Source organism: Chiloscyllium plagiosum, unplaced genomic scaffold (genome assembly GCF_037043375.1).
Source record: "Chiloscyllium plagiosum isolate Xiang-an unplaced genomic scaffold, Cpla_swu_hap1 HiC_scaffold_13, whole genome shotgun sequence".
Lineage (NCBI taxonomy): Eukaryota > Metazoa > Chordata > Chondrichthyes > Orectolobiformes > Hemiscylliidae > Chiloscyllium > Chiloscyllium plagiosum.
Window position 1 is genome coordinate 13,782,156 of NW_028270151.1, and position 20,814 is coordinate 13,802,969.

Consider the following 20,814-nt stretch of genomic DNA (forward strand, 5'->3'; position numbering starts at 1 on the left):
GGATGAAGCCATTGATATGGTGTATATGGATTCCAGTAAGGCTTTTGATAAGGTTTCCCACGGAAGGCTATTGCACAAAATATGGAGGGTGATTTAGGGGTTTGGATCAGAAATTGGCTAGCTGAAAGAAGACTGAGGATGCGGTTGATGGGTAGTGCTCATCCTGGAGTTCAGTTACTAGTGGTGTGCCGCAAGGATCACTGCTGTTTGTCATTTTTATAAATGACCTGGATGAAGGCGTAGAAGGATGGGTTAACAAATTTGCAGATGACACGATGGTCAGTGGAGTTGTGGATGGCGCCAAGGGATATTGCAGGTTACAGAGGGACATAGTTAAGCTGCAGAGCTGGGCTGAGAGGTGGCAAATGGAGTTTAATGTGGCAAAGTGTGAGGTGTTTCACTTTGGAAGGAGCATCAAGAATAAAGAGTACTGGGCTGATGGTAAGATTCTTGGTAGTGTCGATGAGCAGTGAGATCTTGGTGTCCATGTACGTAGATCCCTAAAAGTTGCCACCCAGGTTGATAGGGTTGTTAAGAAGGCATACGGTGTGTTAGTTATTATTAAAAGAGGGTTTGAGTTTCAGAACCATGAGGTCATATGGCAGCTGTACAAAACTCTGGTGCAGCCAAATTTGGAGCATAGTGTACAATTCTGGTCACCACATTGTAGGAAGGATGTGGAAGCTTTGGAAGGGTTCAGAGGGGATTTACTAGGATGTTGTCTGGTATGGAGGGAAGGTCTTATTTGGAAAGGCTGAGGGATTTGAGGCTGTTTTCATTAGGGAGAAGGAGGTTGAGAGGGGAACTTAATTGAGACATAAGATAATCAGAGAGTCAGATAGGATGTATAGTCAGAGCCTTTTTCCTCAGATGGTGAGGGCTAGCACAAGGGCTCATAACTTTTAATTTGAAGGAATGATAGATATAGGACAGACGTCAGAGGTAGTTTGTTTACTCAGAGGGGCGTGGAATGCCCTGCCGGCAACAGTAGTCGACTCGTCAACTTTAAGGGTACTTAAATGGTCATTGGATAAATATATGGATGAAAATGGAATAGTGTAGGATAGATAGGCTGCAGATTGGTTCCACAGGTTGGCGCAACATCGAGGGCCGGTACTGTGCTGTATTGTTCTATGTTCTAATTTCGATCTTTGAGCTCACTCTCACCACACAGGGCTCAGGCCCACTGACGCTTCCCACACAGGGCCTCCAACTGACACTGCTCCGTGCCTACAGATGCTGCCACACTCCTGGCAATGCCACCCCTGCTGCTGCTCTCTCTCCAGAAGGCAAGTTATTGAGGAAGATGAGGAGGAGAGAGAAGAAAACATGGCCGACTTGGAGCTGACTGGCCTACTGTGCTGCAACCATCATCTTGAATAATTGGCTCGCTCTCCCTCCTTGCTGCTGGGTCCCACTCTCTCTTACTGCTGCTGCTTTAAAAAAAAAAGGGAATGAAACAAAGCGAGAGAGAAAAAAAAGAAACAAAGATAACACATGGAGATGGACAAGCCCCAGATCAGGAGCTTGAACACGGCACTGCCACTCCGCCACTGCCATTTTGGTTTCCTTGGAAGTGATGACAAGGAAAGCTTTCACTTTCAGGGGAATTCAACAAAATCATGATTGTGAAACGCATCCAGAATTGTGTTTTGGATTATGTTAAACCAAGACCTTGTGTTACCCTGTCAGATGGAGTGAAAAGATGTCATGCCAACTTTTGAACAGCAGGGGAATTCTCTTGGTGTGCTGGCCATCATTTATCCTTGAAATGGATTATAATGTGATTTAGCTGATGCTTGCTACTTCCTATGTTATGGTTACGACAGTTCAAACTTAAGTGACTGATTGTAGAGCATTTGGGATGCTGAGGGCATGAATGGAACTATACAAAGGATTTATTTTACTTTCAAACTACAAAATAACTCATAGGTAATTGTGAAGTTGAACAAAAATCACCCCACAGTCCTTGTGGAAATTAAGTCCCATACCTCCATCGCGCTGTCTGGCCCTATCATGCTAAATGGGGCAGTCTTTGAACTGATCTGCACTGTAGAGCAAAACCAACAGCAGAATCGTACACCAATACAATCTGCAATCTCATGTCCTAATATATTCCACACTCAACCATTGCCATCAAGCCTCTAGATCAACTACTTCAACTCAATGGAGAGTGCAGGAGGGCATACCAGGAGCAGTGCCAACAACATTCAAGAAGCTTGACAACATCCAGGACAAGTTGAGAGTGGTGCTGGAAAAGGACAACAGATCAGGTAGCATCCGAGGAGCAGGAAAATCAACGTTTTGGGCAAAAGCTCTTCATCCCAAGAATGAGTTAATTCCTGATGAAGGGCTTTTGCCCGAAACATCGATTTTCCTGTTCCTCGGATGCTGCCTGACACGCAATGCATTTCCAGAACTACTCTGATCTCCAGCATTTGCAGTACTCACTTCTGCCTACCATCCAGGACAAAAACAGCCTGTTTGACTGGCAACACATCCACAAGCATCCTCTCTCTCTCCACCACTGACACTCAGTAGCAGACAATCACCAAAGATCCTTAGACAGCACTTTCCAATCGCACAACCATATCTATTGAGAAGGACAAGGGCAGCAGATACATGGAAACACAACCACCTGCAAGTTCCCCTCCAAGCCAAGCATCATCCTGACTTGGAACTCAATCTCCATTCCTTCACTATCACCCTGGTCAAAATCCTGGAACTCCCTCCTTCAGGGCATTATGGATCAACCCACAGAACATGGATGCAGCAGTTCAAGAAGTTAGGTATAGAAAACAAAACCTGGTCACTGTACAATGTATTGCAAAAATGGCTTTTCTTACCCAATGCTCGAATGGATTTGTATTTTACCTTAGCTTCAACAAGTGTCAGGATATAAAGGTGAGTTAGTTCACATGAATGGTATACATTGGAAGTATTTTTCCAACAATCCAAACATTTTCTCCACAAACATTGCAGATACACTGAACCCAGTGATAGAGGAAGTTCAACTGCATCTGATTCAGCAATGAATTCCAAAGTATGCCACATTACTGATACATTGTGAAGTTGAGGTACACAGAGTGTAAGGTGACTTGAATGTATTAAATAATCAGCAGCTACCATTATATCTTGTACATGGTTAGCATCATGCAATTTCATTTGCTGAATATATGGACAGGAGAGCATTTTAAAAGTAAACAAATCAAAACTACAACTCTGGAGTCAGATTATTTATTTATTATGTGAATTTTACAAGAATATAGGCACTCAAGCAAGGAATTGAGAAATAAGTCTAAACTAAATTGCATTAAAGTGAAGTACAAGATTCCTTTCTGTGTACCATTTTGGCACAAACAATTGTTCTGCAATTCTGGAGGAGACCAGTTAAATTTTGTATTAATTTTCTTGCACTTGACTTTAGTAATTGAATAATCTCAACATGATGTTCACAATACTACACCAATTAAACAAACTGGAAGTAATGAAAAATAATTCAAACAGAAACAGAGAAAGAGAAAACAAATTAACACTTGCAGAATTCCTTACAAAAATTAAAGGTGATAGAGAACATTTGATCAATTTTACAAAATATCAAATGTTATGAAGACCGTTAATCATACAATTATTGGTGACTATTTTTGACTTTGTTGGTTAGAATACCTTTTTGGGCAACTATTGGGAACATGTTGACTACTGAACAGTTCCAATAACATGAAAATTAAAGAGATGTAGGTACATTTGAACCCAAGTTTCCCTTATTTTCTTGGTTCAAGCTTTACAGCTGCTGAAAACTGCCTCAAAGTACAATGGACCTTTAGGTATAATGAAAAGAAATAAATCATTTATAATCACAAACAGCAGTCAACATTCAAATGAAGGTAGAGGCCATTCACAGTAAAGTGTCCACTTCCAGTTTGCTTTTAACCAAACAAACAATCTGAATAATATGCGTGACTCACTGCAAGAATACCTTTACCTCTTTAGGACATTTCAACTGTTCACTTCATCCATTAAATCTCCAAACATGTGGAGCAGAGAATAAGACATTTACTTTATTGTGGCCAACATTTTCAACTGTCAGAAAAGAATAACATGAATAATGTAGCCACATGGCACCTGCTGTATAATGTGCTTGCTCCCTACTCATATAATGGAACAAATTAGTGCTGAGAGCGCTTGGGTGATCCTACGTCAAGAGAGACTACTGGGATACTGGGAATTGGCACTGGGAAAGGGAAAAGGTAGAAGAAATTTCCTCAGAAACCAGGAAATGAATGTTCTAAATGTTAGGGCGAGCGTAACAAAAACAAAATGTGCATTGTTCAGCCCAATGTTCTTATTGGAAGTTGTGGGAAAATACCCAAGTTGGGTATCCAAATTGTAATACTGAAAATAAAATGTCCAGGAGTAATGTTCTGACTTACATGTCACAAGGACATGGCAAAGATGTTATTTGATACAAAGCATCTTAATGCTAGCTTTGTTGGGAACAGAACTGGTACACTACTTTTAACTTAGCAAATCTAACGCTGGCACCAGAGAAATTGGACATGGCGGTGAGTGTGAAGTCTTTTGTAACTGTGATCTCTCAATCATTAGCAATGACCTGGCTCATGTATATTAGAAAAAAAAACAACTGATAAGTTAAACAATGTATTGTTTCAGTGTCTTCAGAATGTGCTTCAATAAGTTCTTTTCGATGAATGGTCTAACGAATTATTGATTGTGCTACAATATTCAGAGCTGTACATTAGTGATAATCTTTTTCACCTCTTTCTCACCCTCATCAAGGTAATCAGTGTCAATGATGGCAACACAATCACTCAGTTACACAGCGTTGCACTGCCTCTGCCTCAAACAGCCTAACACAAGCTCCTGTTCTCATAAATGCCCTTGTGATCAGTAAGGTTGCCCATTCAGTGCCTTTTTGTAGGCTGTACAATGAACGGGGCAAACAAAAACTCAAATTGATTGTACACAGGAACGTGGCAGCTGCCAACTGGAGGAGAAACCTCCTTCTCGGTTTGGCACTGATTCCAGCCTAACCCTAAGAGATACAAGGAGACCCCTGTAGGAAGTATTTTTGTCACAGTTTGTCTACCCTCCCGACCCTTCGATATACTTTTCTCACTCCTGGTTAATTTTAGCTGCTTTGTAGGATCAATTATTCCAGTCTTTTCTGCATTTCATTCTTCTGCTGTTTTCTAACTATGCCACCTGCTGCCATAATCCCCAAAATAGGCCCCTTTTTCACTTAAGGCAACATTAATTTAATCAAAAAATGAAGCATTTCTGTGTAACCATCTGGAGTTCAGATCTTACTGATGGGCAATAATCAATATAAAGCACTTTTCGGTGTGGCTTCACAGCTCCAGCTAATAATACCTTACAATTTGATAGTAGTCATGAAGGTTGCTGATTTCAAATGTCAAAGTACCTCAGTAACAGCAAACAAAGACTATCACCAACTTTCATTCTTCAAACTGCTTCCAATAACCAAGATCATGTTGTACACAGAACAGCAATCGGTTCCTCCATTAGTCCAAGAACACATGACACCCCGAATTGCCCAAAATTCATTTGTCTCAATCTGACACAGGGAATGCCAATGATTGCCAGTCTCTCCTCATTTCCTTATTTTATATTGCGGACTATCCTTCGGCAGTGGTTTGTCTTCATTTCCCCAAGCGCTTGCTCCAACTTGCGAATTAGGTGCAACAAGGTGGCAGGGTCAGTCTGAAGGACATTGGCATTCCGCTGTCCATTCTGTTCCAGGTGTAATTTCAGAGTTAGGAGTGGTTTGATCTGTTGCCTTAAGGCACGGCTGGCCAACTGACAGAAGAAACAAAGCAAAAATGTTTGGTATCAGCTTGGCATCACAACAGTTACATTAAACCAGCCAACAGAAATATGAGTGCTTGTGTTTACAGTTTCATAATGTTTAGTTCATTTATAGGATAGAGGAACCTTGATTACGCAGCATTCGATTATCCGAAATTCGATTAACCGAATGAAATACTCCCTTCCCGTGTCCTTCGGATAATCGAGGTTTCTCTGTACTGTAATACATGTCTAATAAGAAACCACCAGACAGGTTTTCGAAGAACAAAACCAAGCTTGACAAACTTTGTTGCCTTTTTTGTGGTCATTGCACATAAAGTAGATAACAGAACTGGATGTGGCAAGTTACTTTGAAGCCTGGAAAGCATTTGCAAATTATACAGAATCTCTACAGCGTGGTAACAGGCCCTTCAGCCCAACAAGTCCACAATAATCCTCCGAAGAGTAACCCACTCAGACCCTATTGTTCCACATTTACCCCTGAATAATGCACCTAAACTACTCATCTCTCAACACTATGGGCAATTTGTCTTGGCCAATTCACCTAACTTGCACATCTTTGGATTGTGGGAGGAAACTGGAGCACCCAGAGGAAACCCAGGCAGATACAGGGAGAATTTGCAAACTCCACCCAATCGTCAGAGGCTGGAATCAACCTGGAACCCTGGCGCTGAGCAGTGCTAACCACTGAGCCACCGTACCACAAAGGTTCAATATAAGAGGCAACTAATGGACTACAGTCTAAGTTTTACACTAGATTCTGGAGTTAGAAACACAAGTAGTCAAAAGAAAACATGAGAGGTTAACCAGGGCCATGGATTTAAATAGTCCTCGGAACTGTGCCCGAATTTCTATTCCCCATTTTTGTAGATGACTTGGATGGAGAAGCCATCTCAAATCCTTGACAACATAAAACTTTGGCACCGCAGCAAACTATGACACTTATTAATTTGCAGAGAAACGTTTGCTCAGTTGTGAAATTAGGTGAAGCAACTGCAAAAAGAACACCGATTAACCCCAGCTTCTCCTTCAGTGTTAGCTTTGTGTCTCAAAGTATATTCAGTCAGCCGAACATTAATAGCTTAACTGCACTACAAGAATAATTAAGCTTGTGCCCTTGCTACACTTATTTTCATGTCACAGAGTAAGAACTCATAGCCCTTCAAGGTTGAATGCATTAATCCCCTTAACAAGTACCTGGTGTTGTCATTATCAGAGCAAAGGTAAAAAAGACATATTGTCTGGAAAGAAAAGCTAAGTGTTCTACGCTGTGCTATTTTTAATTTGCAATGTTTCAGAAAGAGAAGCAGTAATATTTTGCCAAATATGTTCTTTATATTCAGTGTTCTGTAACAGTGTGTTATTAGCTTTGTGACTGTACAATCTTTTTTGACTATTATTTTAGACAATGTATTAATGTTTTATACACGCTATGTTTTAAAGCCCTTCCTGAAGGGCTCATGCCAGAAACGTCGATTCTCCTGTTCCTTGGATGCTGCCTGACCTGCTGTGCTTTTCCAGCAACACATTTTCAGCTCTGATCTCTAGCATCTGCAGTCCTCACTTTCTCCTTTAAAGTAGTGCCTACTTGTTAACTTTGTGTTGATTTTAAATCGTGTATCAGGCCATCGGCTTTGAGTATTTTAGCTTAGCGCCAGTCTCCTGCCTTTCCCCATTACCACCCAAACTATTTCTATTTAAGCAATCATCCAGTTTTCTCCTGAATGCTACGCAACAGAATGTACCTCCACCAAACTTCATGGCACTTCCATTTCGCACTTTGCATTTGCTTCTTTTGCAAAACACTAAACCCTAAAGCCTTTCCCTCTGGTATGCGACATAGACTATAATGAAGAGGACGATCTCATGAGTAATTGGCATCAAATGGTACCTAACAGGTGACAGTGGGAGATAAGATCAGTCAATGACTATCACCCTTTGAAGCCAATTTGAGATTGATTACATAGTCCTTAAATCATGTGGAAATTAGACCAGTTATAGTGTAATAACATCACTGATCATACTGTGTTGTGGTTTGTAAGAGATAAACAAGTGCCAGCTTTCAGTAACTGAACAGCATGCAAGATCACGGTAGCTCAGTGGTTAGCACTGCTGCCTCGGAGCACCAGGGACCCGGGTTCGATTCCAGCCTTGGGCGACTGTCTGTATGGAGTTTGCACATTCTCCCCGTGTCTGCGTGGGTTTCCTCCAGCTGTTCCAGTTTACTCCCACAATCCAAAGATGTGCAGGTTAGGTGAATTTGCCATGCTAAATTGCCCATAGTGTTCAGGGATGAGTAGGTTAAGTAACATTAGTTAGGGGTAAATATAGGATAATAGGGTAGGGGAATCGGTCTGGATGGGTTCCTCTTCAGAGGGTCGGCGTGGACTTGTTGGGCTGAAGGATTCTATGGATCAGAGTCTGCTGCCTGGTAGTAAGCAGAAGACCAAGCAAGGTGATGTTACAGAGAGAGAACGAGTGTTGTCTGTGCTCTAAGCCAAATTGTGAAGCAAGATCTATGTTTGGAACATTAAGTTGCCATCTATCTTTGTTTATTAATATCGTTATAACTCAATACAGGATTCCTGGAGTGTCTTCTACTCTCTAAATGATCACATTTTCATAGCTTTAAACCCTTCTGTTGAAGTATGAATAGAGGTTTTGCCAAATCTAAGAAAACATTTGACACAAGATTGATTGCATTTTTTGTTTACAATTAAATTTCAGTGCAAACGAGATACATTTACAGATATGCATATAATATTGTGTAAAACTGCTGGGTTGAGGGGATTGTAAAGTCTTTACCTGAACATCAAGTCTCCATTCTAAGTTGTGGTAATGTGGGAGGTCTGGAGCCAATTCATTCAAGATACTCCGAATCTCTTTCCTATTATCCAGGTAAAATTGAAGTAGCAATTTATTTAGGTCTTCATGAAAACCCAAAACAAGCACAGAATCCTGGAAATCCACCTCGGAAATCTAATCATAAAGTTAAGATTTGTGATTACACATTGCATTTAAATTCACAAAAATGATATAGGGAACTCCTGATTAACTAATGCGATCCAATATAGGAGTATAATTTTAAAGATTTGACAAGCAAACAATTCCTGTACTTATGAACAGCTATTTTATATTGCCCTACATTGTGTGCTGACTTGCCAATGGACTCCAGAACAGAAACATGGCCACAACGCAGGGACTGCCTGTAATTGCCTTCTCCCACCTAGATGTGATCACTTAAAAAAGACCCTGGCTTAATTCTTGGTCGGCATTAGTATGCAAGGACGAGACAGTTCAGACATGGAACCACATCATCAGGATTGAATTCCCATTTAGGCCAATGTTCAAAATATTTTGCACATCGGCAGATGTACAATCTCTCATAGGAAACAACCGACAAACAGTTGACAAGTGACCTTCCTGGTTGTTGTGCAACCACACATCTGTGTACCTTACAGGGAATACTGGTCCGGTAAAGGTGGAACCACACGCCTGTGTACCTTACAGGGAATACTGGTCCGGTAAAGGTGGAACCACACGCCTGTGTACCTTACAGGGAATACTGGTCCGGTAAAGGTGGAACCACACGCCTGTGTACCTTACAGGGAATACTGGTCCGGTAAAGGTGGAACCACACGCCTGTGTACCTTACAGGGAATACTGGTCCGGTAAAGGTGGAACCACACGCCTGTGTACCTTACAGGGAATACTGGTCCGGTAAAGGTGGAACCACACGCCTGTGTACCTTACAGGGAATACTGGTCCGGTAAAGGTGGAACCACACGCCTGTGTACCTTACAGGGAATACTGGTCCGGTAAAGGTGGAACCACACGCCTGTGTACCTTACAGGGAATACTGGTCCGGTAAAGGTGGAACCACACGCCTGTGTACCTTACAGGGAATACTGGTCCGGTAAAGGTGGAACCACACGCCTGTGTACCTTACAGGGAATACTGGTCCGGTAAAGGTGGAACCACACGCCTGTGTACCTTACAGGGAATACTGGTCCGGTAAAGGTGGAACCACACGCCTGTGTACCTTACAGGGAATACTGGTCCGGTAAAGGTGGAACCACACGCCTGTGTACCTTACAGGGAATACTGGTCCGGTAAAGGTGGAACCACACGCCTGTGTACCTTACAGGGAATACTGGTCCGGTAAAGGTGGAACCACACGCCTGTGTACCTTACAGGGAATACTGGTCTGGTAAAGGTGGAACCACACGCCTGTGTACCTTACAGGGAATACTGGTCCAGTAAAGGTGGAACCACACGCCTGTGTACCTTACAGGGAATACTGGTCCGGTAAAGGTGGAACCACACGCCTGTGTACCTTACAGAGAATACTGGTCTGGTAAAGGTGGAACCACACGCCTGTGTACCTTACAGGGAATACTGGTCTGGTAAAGGTGGAACCACACGCCTGTGTACCTTACAGGGAATACTGGTCCGGTAAAGGTGGAACCACACGTCTGTGTACCTTACAGGGAATACTGGTCTGGTAAAGGTGGAACCACACGCCTGTGTACCTTACAGGGAATACTGGTCCGGTAAAGGTGGAACCACACGCCTGTGTACTGTACAAGGAATACAGATTTGGTAAAGGTGGACAGGTCAAGCTAGGTATTCCACTGTTGTGAAGTAATCCCTGTTGGATATGAAGAGACATCAGACTTAATAACTCTAGAATGCCTGCTCATCACCTCCTCCCACCACCCCAATTGCGGAGGCCAGACCATCTGCCTACTCAGGGCAACACTTGAGAATGTGCAGCTGAAATCCATACAGTGAACTTTACTATAATCCTGTATAGACCATTTCTGACAGTGCTTTCAGTCTGTTGTTCCTGACGCCTCTTAATTTAACTTCCACTTGTTTGCTTATACCTCTGCATAATGTCTTAAGATACTTTTCTAGATTAGAAGCACTATATACACTCGAGTTTAAGGATTGGTTAGCTCAGTTAGTTGGACAGCTAATTTTGTGAAGCAGGGTAATGCCAACAACATGGTTTCAATTCCTGCATCAGTTCAGGCTACACTACCACCAGTCATCTCTCTTGAATGAGAGTACAGGGAGACAGTGAGGTCTGCAGATGCTGGAGATCAGAGTTGACAGCGTGTTGCTGGAAAAGCACAGCAGGTCAGGCAGCATCCGAGGAGCAGGAAAATCAACATTTTAGACTGGAGCCCTTTATCAGGAACGAGGCTGGGACCTCGTGGGTGGACAGATAAATGGGGGTGGACAGACAATAAGTGGGGCTGGGGAGAAGGTAGCTGAGAGTGCAATAGATGGATGGAGGTGGGGGTAAAGGTGATAGGTCAGAGAGTAGGGTGGAGCAGATAGGTGGGAAGGAAGATTTACAGTTGGGACAAATTGTGAGGGCAATGCTGAGCTGTAAATGGGGTAGGGGAAAAGAGGGGAAATGAGGAAACTGGTAAAGTCCACATGGATGCTCTGGGGTTGAAGGCTTCCAAGGCGGAAGATGAGGCATTCTTCCTCCAGGCGTCAGGTGGTGAGTGAGTGGCAATGGAGAAAGCCCAGGACCTGCATGTACTCAGCAGAGTGGGAGGGGGAGTTGAAATGTTCGGCCATGGGGCAATGGGGTTGGTTGGTGCAGGTGTCCCAGAGACATTCTCTAAAGTGCTCTGCGAGAAGACATCCAGTCTCCCCAACGTAGAGGAGATCGCAACAGATACAATAAATGACCTGTGTTGAAGTGTAGGTGAAACTTTGATGGATATGGAAGGCTCCTTTGGGGCCTTGGATGGAGGTGAGGGGGGAGTAGTGTGTACAGGTTTTGCAATTCCTACGGTGGCAGGGGAAGGTGGATTGTTGGAGGTCGTGGACCTGACCAGGTGGTTGTGGAGGGAATGGTCTTTGCGGAAAGCAGATAGGAGTGGGGAGGAAAATATATCCCTGGTGATGGGATCCACTGGCAGAAAATGCGATTTATGCAGAGGTTGGTGGGGTGGAAGGTGAGGACCCGGGGCGGGGGGGGGGGGGGGCGGTTCTGTCCTTTGTGCAAAGAGTACAGCCCAGTAGGACAGTGGTGACTTGACCTTTACATTAAAGTTTGCCATTCCACCATACAACAATTTTACTCCTGACATCGCCCTTTGCTGATGAATTAATCTTCAAGACTGTAATCAGTTGGTATAAAATTGTGCCTGACTTTCTTGTTTAATTCCTAATTTGTGGATTAAACACTGTTGCTGGATTAACTTTATCCTTTAGATATAAAAGGTTAAAACAAACTGCTACTGCTTCCTGTTGACAGCAGGAAGTTATCCAGTTGGCCCATCATGCTCTGCTTTCATGATGGCCAGAGTATCACAATTCAACATTACCCCGATTCCTGCCACCTCTGCCCTCTACCATCCACCCCTCCATAGCCATGTAATCACCTGGAACAGGTGAAAGAAACAACAGGGTAGGGAGACTTGGGGGGTGCTGAAGATTCCAGAAAAATTCTCTTCAATTCCTTTGTTGAGCAATAACTAGTCCAGGACATTGAATCAAAGCTAATCCCACAGGAACAGATATATAAATAAATTAATTTTACCATCATTTTGGAGCTCTCAGTTAGCAAGTACATCAAACCCTCCACTCCATGTTGTACAGTTTCAGTGCTCACATTCAGCTTCCCTATGACAAAAAAGTTCAATTATATAACTGCTATGCGGATAAGCATTGGATTTTAAACAGATAAATTAGAGCCTCACTATATATTTTTGTAATTCATCTTAGGCACTATACTAGGTAAAAACAATGACTGCAGATGCTGGAAACCAGATTCTGGATCAGTGGTGCTGGAAGAGCACAGCAATTCAGGCAGCATCCGACGAGCAGCAAAATTAGGCACTATACTGTCATACAGTGGGACCAAAAGGAGAAGTGGGGTATGGGATTTCCACTTAATTATGCCAAAGCAGCTGTCCTGTTAGATAGATCTGTAAGCACCGCAAGTGGAGGACTAGAGTTGGGAGATCCCTGAAATCAAAATAGCTACTGTATTGCCCTAGACAATGAAATGCCATACGGAATGAAATTAACACATCGCATGGTAGAACATGAATATTGCTATAAAAGAGAGAAAAAGAAAGCCAGTGAAGATTCCATCTTGGACTGATCAGGACAAAAGGCAAGAATGGCAAATCAACTCTGATTGGCTGAGGCATTAGCTTCGAGGAAGCAACAGGAAAATGGGCACCCTTTTCTCCTGTGGTACAAAGTGCTGCATTTGCTTGAAATTGATTGTCTTGCATTCAGCCTGATCAGTGCAAGATGAACAACTATTGCACCATTTTTTTATAGCAATATAAAAGATGTCTTAAAATCCTCTCCCTCTCTTTATCACTTTGCAAGGAAACAATCTCCTTGTTCTTGAAACGGTTAAAAGTGGATAAATCCCCAGGACCTGATCAGGTGTACCCAAGAACTCTGTGGGAAGCTAGAGAAGTGATTGCTGGGCCTCTTGCTGAGGTATTTGTATCATCGATAGTCACAGGTGAGGTACAGGAAGACTGGAGGTTGGCAAACATGGTGCCACTGTTTAAGAAGGGCAGTAAAGACAAGCCAGGGAACTATAGATCGGTGAGCCTGACCTCGGTGGTGGGCAAGTTGTTGGAGGAAATCCTGAGGGACAGGACGTACATGTATTTGAAAAGGCAAGGACTGATTCGGGATAGTCAACATGGCTTAGTGCATGGGAAATCATGTCTCACAAACTTGATTGAGTTTTTTGAAGAAGTAACAAAGAAGATTGAGGAGGGCAGAGCAGTAGATGTGACCTATATGGACTTCAGAAAGGCGTTTGACAAGGTTCCCCATGAGAGACTGGTTAACAAGGTTAGATCTCATGGAATACAGGCAGAACTAGCCATTTGGATACAGAACTGGCTTGAAGGTAGAAGACAGAGGGTAGTGGTGGAGGATTGTTTTTCAGACTGGAGGCCTGTGACCAGTGGATCGGTGCTGGGCCCTCTACTTTTTGTCATTTACATAAATGATTTGGATGCGAGCATAAGAGGTACACTTAGTATGTTTGCTGATGACACCAAAATTGGAGGTGAAGTGGACAGCGAAGAGGGTTACCTCAGATTACAACAGGATCTGGACCAGATGGGCCAATGGACTGAGAAGTGGCAGATGGAGTTTAATTCAGATAATGCGAGTCGCATTTTGGGAAAGCAAATCTTAGCAGGACTTATACACTTAATGGTAAGGTCCTAGGGAGTGTTGCTGCACAAAGAGACCTTGAAGTGCAGGTTCATAGCTCCTTGAAAGTGGAGTCACAGGTAGATAGGATAGTGAAGGCAGCATTTGGTATGCTTTCCTTTATTGGTCAGAGTATTGAGTACAGGAGTTGAGAGGTCATGTTATGGCTGTACAGGACATTGGTTAGGCCACAGTTGGAATACTGCGTGCAATTCTGGTCTCCTTCCTATCGGAAAGATGTTGTGGAACTTGAAAGGGTTCAGAAAAAATTTACAAGGATGTTGCCAGGGTTGGAGGATCTGACCTACAGGGAAAGGCTGAACAGCTTGGGGCTGTTTTCCCTGGAGCATCGGAGGCTGAGGGGTGACCTTATAAAGGTTTACAAAATTATGAGGGGCATGGATAGGATAAATAGACAATGTCTTTTCCCTGGGGCCGGGGAGTCCAGAACTAGAGGGCATAGGTTTAGGATGAGGGGGGAAAGATATAAAAGAGACCTAAGGGGAACTTTTTCACGCATAGGGTGGTACGTGTATGGAATGAACTCCAGAGGATGTGGTGGAGGCTGGTACAATTGCAACATTTCAGAGGCATTTGGATGGGTATATGAATAGGAAGGGTTTGGAGGGATATGGGCCGGGTGCTGGCAGGTGGGACGAGATTAGGTTGGGATATCTGGTCGGCATGGACGGGTTGGACTGAAGGGTGTTTCCATGCTGTACATCTCTATGACTCTATTATCACAGCCAACATCACACTTACAAAACCAAGTCTGTGAATATCACACTAGATTTCTGGACAGCTGCTCATCGGTCACCCCATAACCACTATACTGTCTGATTACAATAAACGCTACATATTTTAATTCAACTTATAATAAGGCAAAACTAAAACAGTATGCAAACCACAAAATGGCAGGGGGTGTGGCAATATTATTGGACAATCAATTCCCAACTTCAAGACAGAATTCTGAAAATACCCTGCTTGAACAAATGAATTTTTGAATCGAGTTAAAAAATGAAATTATTCCCATCAATAAAACAACGCATATTTTGTGATTTCCTATTCACTGTTGCCATGCACAACTCTGAAAGTACCAGAGACACTGTGAACCTCAAAGCAACAAAGGGATCATGGGGTTCATGTCCATAGATCCCAAAAGATGGCAGGACAGGTTAATAGGGAAGTTGAGGCGACATATGGGATGTTTGCTTTCATGGCATGGCTGATCTAAAAGCAGGGAGGTCACGGTGGAGCTGTACAGAACTTATACTGGCTGTATAGCTCATTATTTTCCTCAGAATGTAGATTGTGGATACTGGAATTGTAATATTAGCAAATTGTGTTCAGTATTAAAGAACACAACTGCCTTTATTAGAATCACAAATTAAAAGCCACTCATAATTACATACTCGCTGCTCCTTCAAATATTTTGGGATTTGAGCCTTTCTTCAGAAATTCCACAGCAATTCGGCAGAATTCTCCTACAACTGAACCAAAAAAAAAACTTATCATACAAACGAATACTCATTGCACTAGCAAGATCTTAAAATAAAAATTCCTCTACTTCACAACTTTATCTTATTGCTTATTTTTCCCAGTTTGATTACCATATATACTCGTGTAAAAGTTGAATTATTTTGACTATTTTTAAAGCTTCAATTTATGGGGTCGAATAATACATGGGCACTAGGTTTGAGGGGCTAAAATTCACGCTGCAGTTCAAAGTACCATATTAAGCAGAAGTCTATTTGATCGCTCAACTAATCCCAGGTAAAGAAGAAAAACACAATGAATTATGGTTAATAAATTTTACTTATACATACCGGTAAGAAAATTTAACATGTTAAAGAATCATTGAAATCCTGCAAAGTCACTGTTCAACGTCGTCATTCCTTGGTATAATGGCACACTTAAAATGAAACAGTTATTAAATTCTGAATGTGTAAGCATCTTGAACTTTCCCACTGAATTCATTTCCCTCCTATATACTCTCATATGTAATAAACCTTAGCAATATCGACAAATTTGTCAAAGAATTAAAGATATATGTAGCTAATACATCTCACTTTTATTCAGATATAATGGCACAATTAAAATTATTAACTTTTAACAATATTAACTTTTGGATGTACAGTATAGTGAACAAAGTGCGATAAGTACCAGCCCGAATTAATGAATGAATCAAAACCTGCTGCAGTAAACCAAACGGACTAGCGGTAAGCAGAATTATAAATGAAGACATAATATAGTAAACAAAGAGCAATGAGTAGAGTTTGGCATGAATGAATGAATGTGATTTTGTTAAAGTAGCTTAATAGGAACATGCAGTTTCCTTTGAAAGAGGTTTATAATGCAATTCAGTATGGTCGACGTTTACACAGGATATATGGAAAACACAATTTTTTGGCCAAAAATAAGGGGTCGACTTTTACAGGAAATCGACTTCTACATGAGTATATATGGTAACATATACCACGTTGATTGACTGATATTGCATTGGTTTACAATTAACTGTAGAATGTCTGAAGACAAACTTCTCGGTCATCTGCCAAACAACAAACTCCTAACACCAAACATCACATTCTCATGACATGAGCAGAAACTCTGTTTCAGAAAGCAGGCCAGAGTCAACTCGGTTGGTGGATGGTCAGGAGTCACATATAGATCAAACTAGGTAAGAATGCCAGAGTGAGGGCCCTCTTGTGGCGCAATGCCAGTGTCACTACCACTGGACCAGGAGGCTCCAGAGTTGTGTAATAACATACCTGAATAGGTTGTTTAGAAAAATAGGTTAAATTAAAAATAAAAGAACACCAGGGTTCAAAGTTTGTGAGAAGATTTGTAGCTCGGGTGCTCGTTGCTGTGGTTCTGTTCGCCGAGCTGGAAGTTTTTGGTGCAAACGTTTCGTCCCCTGTCTAGGTGACATCCTCAGTGCTTGGAAGTCTCCTGTGAAGTAGTATCACTACCAGGGACACCATCACACAAACTACAGCAGAAACTGAAACACCTGATCAGCGGATCCAGACACTCTGTACAATCAACACAGGAATTCTTGGAAATCATCAGAAATATACACATAGACAAGGAAGAAACTATGGTCTCATTCGACGTAACGGCACTGTTCACCTCTATTGACAAAGCCCTAGCCAGAGAAACAAATTAGGACGGCATGGTGGCACAGTGGTTAGCACTGCTGCCTCACAGCGCCAGAGACCCGGGTTCAATTCCCGCCTCAGGCGACTGACTGTGTGGAGTTTGCACGTTCTCCCCGTGTCTGCGTGGGTTTCCTCCGGGTGCTCCGGTTTCCTCCCACAGTCCAAAGATGTGCAGGGTCAGGTGAATTGGCCATGCTAAATTGCCCATAGTGTTAGGTAAGGGGTAAATGTAGGGGTATGGTTGGGTTACGCTTTGGCAGGTCGGTGTGGACTTGTTGGGCCGAAGGGCCTGTTTCCACACTGTGATGTAATCTAATCTAATAGCCAACCTGCTGAACAGACATAACAGACAACAGGACGTTGAATCCATCAACAAAGACGGCATACTTAAACTACTGGACTTGAGCCTCACAACACACTTCACATTCAACAACCAGATATACGAACAAATCAACGGAACACCCATGGGCTCACCGATCTCGGGACTCATAGCAGAAGCAGTAATGCAAAAGTTAGAACAAACAGTCTTACCACAAATTCAACCCAAACTCTGGGTCAGATACGTTGATGACACCTTGGTAATCATTAAAAACACGGAAATAGAGAAAACACACCGGATCATCAACTCCACACTCACAGGAATCCGATTCACGAGAGAGGAAGAAAAGGACAACCAACTCCCATTCCTAGATGTGAGGGTACAGAGAACACCAAACGGAGAATTCACCACTAAGGTACACAGGAAAGCCACACACACAGACCAAGTCCTGAACTATGAAAGCAACCACCCCAATACACACAAATGAAGTTGCATCAAGACACTATTCAAGAGGGCCACAACACACTGCAGCACACCAGAACTGCAAAAAGAAGAAGAGGAACATCTATACAAGGTATTCGCCAAAAACGGATATCCTCGCAATTTCATCAACAGATGCCTAAGGGAAAGACAACGGAACGAGGACATGCCGCAACCCAAAGGACTAGCCACACTACCATACATCAAGAACATCTCTGAAATGACAGCCAGACTACTGCGACCACTAGGACTTGTAACAGCACACAAACCAACAGCCACACTCTGACAACAACTCACCAGAACGAAGGACCCGATACCCAGCATGAGCAAAACTAATGTAATGTACAAAATCCCATGCAAGGACTACAAAACACTATATAGGACAAACAGGAAGACAGCTAACGATCTGCATCCACGAACATCAACTAGCCACGAAACGACACGACCAGCTATCCCTAGTAGCCACACACGCAGACGACAAGCAACGTGAAATTGACTGGGACAACACTACCATTATAGGGCAAGCGAAACAAAGAACAGCCAGGGAATTCCTAGAAGCATGGCAGTCATCCACAAACTCCATCAACAAACACATCGACCTGGACCCAATATACTGGCCACTACAGCGGACAGCTGAAACTGACAACTGGAAGCAGCAGGGACAGGCCACTATAAATGCCGGAGGAAACACCACAGAAGCGCTTCACAGGAGGCTCCCAAGCACTGAGGATGTCACCTAGACAGGGGACGAAACGTTTGCAACAGAAACTTCCAGCTCGGCGAACAGAACCACAACAACACCAGGGTTTTCTCCTCAAAAAAGTGAAACTTTCAGGTTTGGCCATTATTTACAATCCCCTTTCCAACTCAAGAGAAAGCGAGAACTGTAGATGCTGAGTTGAAAAGTGTGGTGCTAGAAAAGCACAACTGGCCAGACAGCAGCCGAGGAGCAGCAGAGTCGATGTTTTGGGCAAAAACCCATCCAATCCAATCAAGCCTACTTACCCATCTATCTCTAACCTACTGCACATGCCTAAAGACCCCAGGGACTGGGGGGGGGGGGGGGGGGGGGGTGGGGGGAGGGGGGGGGGGGACCCTCCCCCAGGGACTGGGGGGTGGGGGGGGGGGAACCCTCCCCCAGGGACTGGGGGGTGGGGGGGGGGGGGAACCCTCCCCCAGGGACTGGGGGGTGGGGGGGGACCCTCCCCCAGGGACTGGGGGGTGGGGGGTGGACCCTCCCCCAGGGACTGGGGGGTGGGGGGTGGACCCTCCCCCAGGGACTGGGGGCCCAAGCCCCTCTCTCTTTCCCTCAGTTCCAGCTTGCACTCACTCACCCGGAGAGTCCACCTGCGATAAGAAGCCCAGGTGCTCCTTGTGCTCCTCCGACAAAACCAGCAGCATCTTCCCTCAGTCCGGGACCTCGGGCAAACAGAAAGAGAAGAGAGGAGCAGAAAACAGAGCGAACACTTCCCATAGGAGCCCCGGAAACCCACACCCCACCGAGTCCGTGTTAAACAAGGCGCCGCGACTAAGGTTCCGGCGGTCCAAGCCTCCACTGATAGCGCCATCCAATGGCCAAACGCAGAGGCGCACCCTCTCCTGGGTCAAATCCGTTCATTCCTTCCCCCCAACAACAGTTCACTATAAATATGAGCGAGCGCTTCAACTTGAGTCACTTTTTGTTTTATATGTTCAAATTGCTTTGCAATCAGAGGAATGCTTATTGTTAACCTATAATGCCATATCACATAAGCTATCACTTCTTCTCTGTGATTCTGGGACTGTGACCATCATAATTATTATTGGTGCAGAAAGAGGCCATTGTGTCTGCAGCAGCTCTCCAATGAGCACTCTGATTAATTGTCATTCTCCTGCCTTTTTCCCAATGCCCATGTACTTTGTTTTTATTCAAATGATTCTCTTAATGCTTTCCCTACCCAAACCCCTGATCATCAAATCACACCTTAGTCTTGGTAGGTTTGTCACCCTCCAGCACTGGTCCAGAGCCTCAACTTATTGGAGATTATCATTTACCCCACTGTTAATCTTTGGCAGAATATTGGGGGGGTCCTTCACACGCAAGTGATATTTTTCATTTTCTTAGTTCTCTTCTAACTTAGTTCGTTACAAAGAAAACATTGGAGGTGAGAAGAATGGCTGCCTGAATGATAGCGTTATCCAATTGGATAATGTGTTTTTATTTTCATTGGGATGGGAAGACAGTGCACCACAAGGGACATATTAAACAAACTAAGACACAAACATGGGATTGGGTTTTATGATAAAATCTCCAGGAATACATTCAAAAAGTGTTCAACTGTCAAAGTCTGGTGTAAGTTATACAGAAATATAGTTTCCTACTCTTCTCATATCTCTTCCACCCCTTCATCTCTCCTTGAGAATCATTTTTTGTATCTCACCTATCTGTCTGCCTCAGCTACTAAGCCCAGACACCACTCCATGGGTTTGTCTTTATGTTCCTCACTCTGTTTTTAAACTGAACAACTCTTCAATCTGCACTCACTTCACACTCTTACGTGTTCCTTCTCCCCTGTTTTTTCTTTCAATCTACGTGCAAACTGTCTGGTCCATAATCATAGACAACTTGGAATCTGTCATCTCATGTGGACTCTCTGCTCTCCTGGTCTTAATCACTTTTTTGATCCGTCATTAGCTCCTGACCCTATCCAAACTAATTTTATTGAGATGTAAAGCTCTCCCTTGACTCACATCCAATTGCAATTTCACATAGCTAATTTCCTTACTCTAGCTTTAATGATTCTTCTC

General features: G+C 43.3%; 1 protein-coding gene across 1 annotated transcript; it reads right to left on the bottom strand.

Moving 5' to 3' along the window:
• Positions 1–3,228: 3,228 nt before the first annotated feature.
• commd2 (COMM domain containing 2) lies at positions 3,229–20,514 on the bottom strand. The gene is made up of 5 exons (XM_043686476.2): positions 19,362–20,514; positions 15,483–15,560; positions 12,416–12,498; positions 8,653–8,826; positions 3,229–5,838 (listed from the first exon to the last, which is right to left on the bottom strand). The coding sequence occupies exons 1-5, from the start codon at positions 19,426–19,428 to the stop codon at positions 5,641–5,643; spliced, it is 600 nt and encodes a 199-aa protein (XP_043542411.1). The 5' UTR covers positions 19,429–20,514; the 3' UTR covers positions 3,229–5,640.
• Positions 20,515–20,814: the final 300 nt, after the last annotated feature.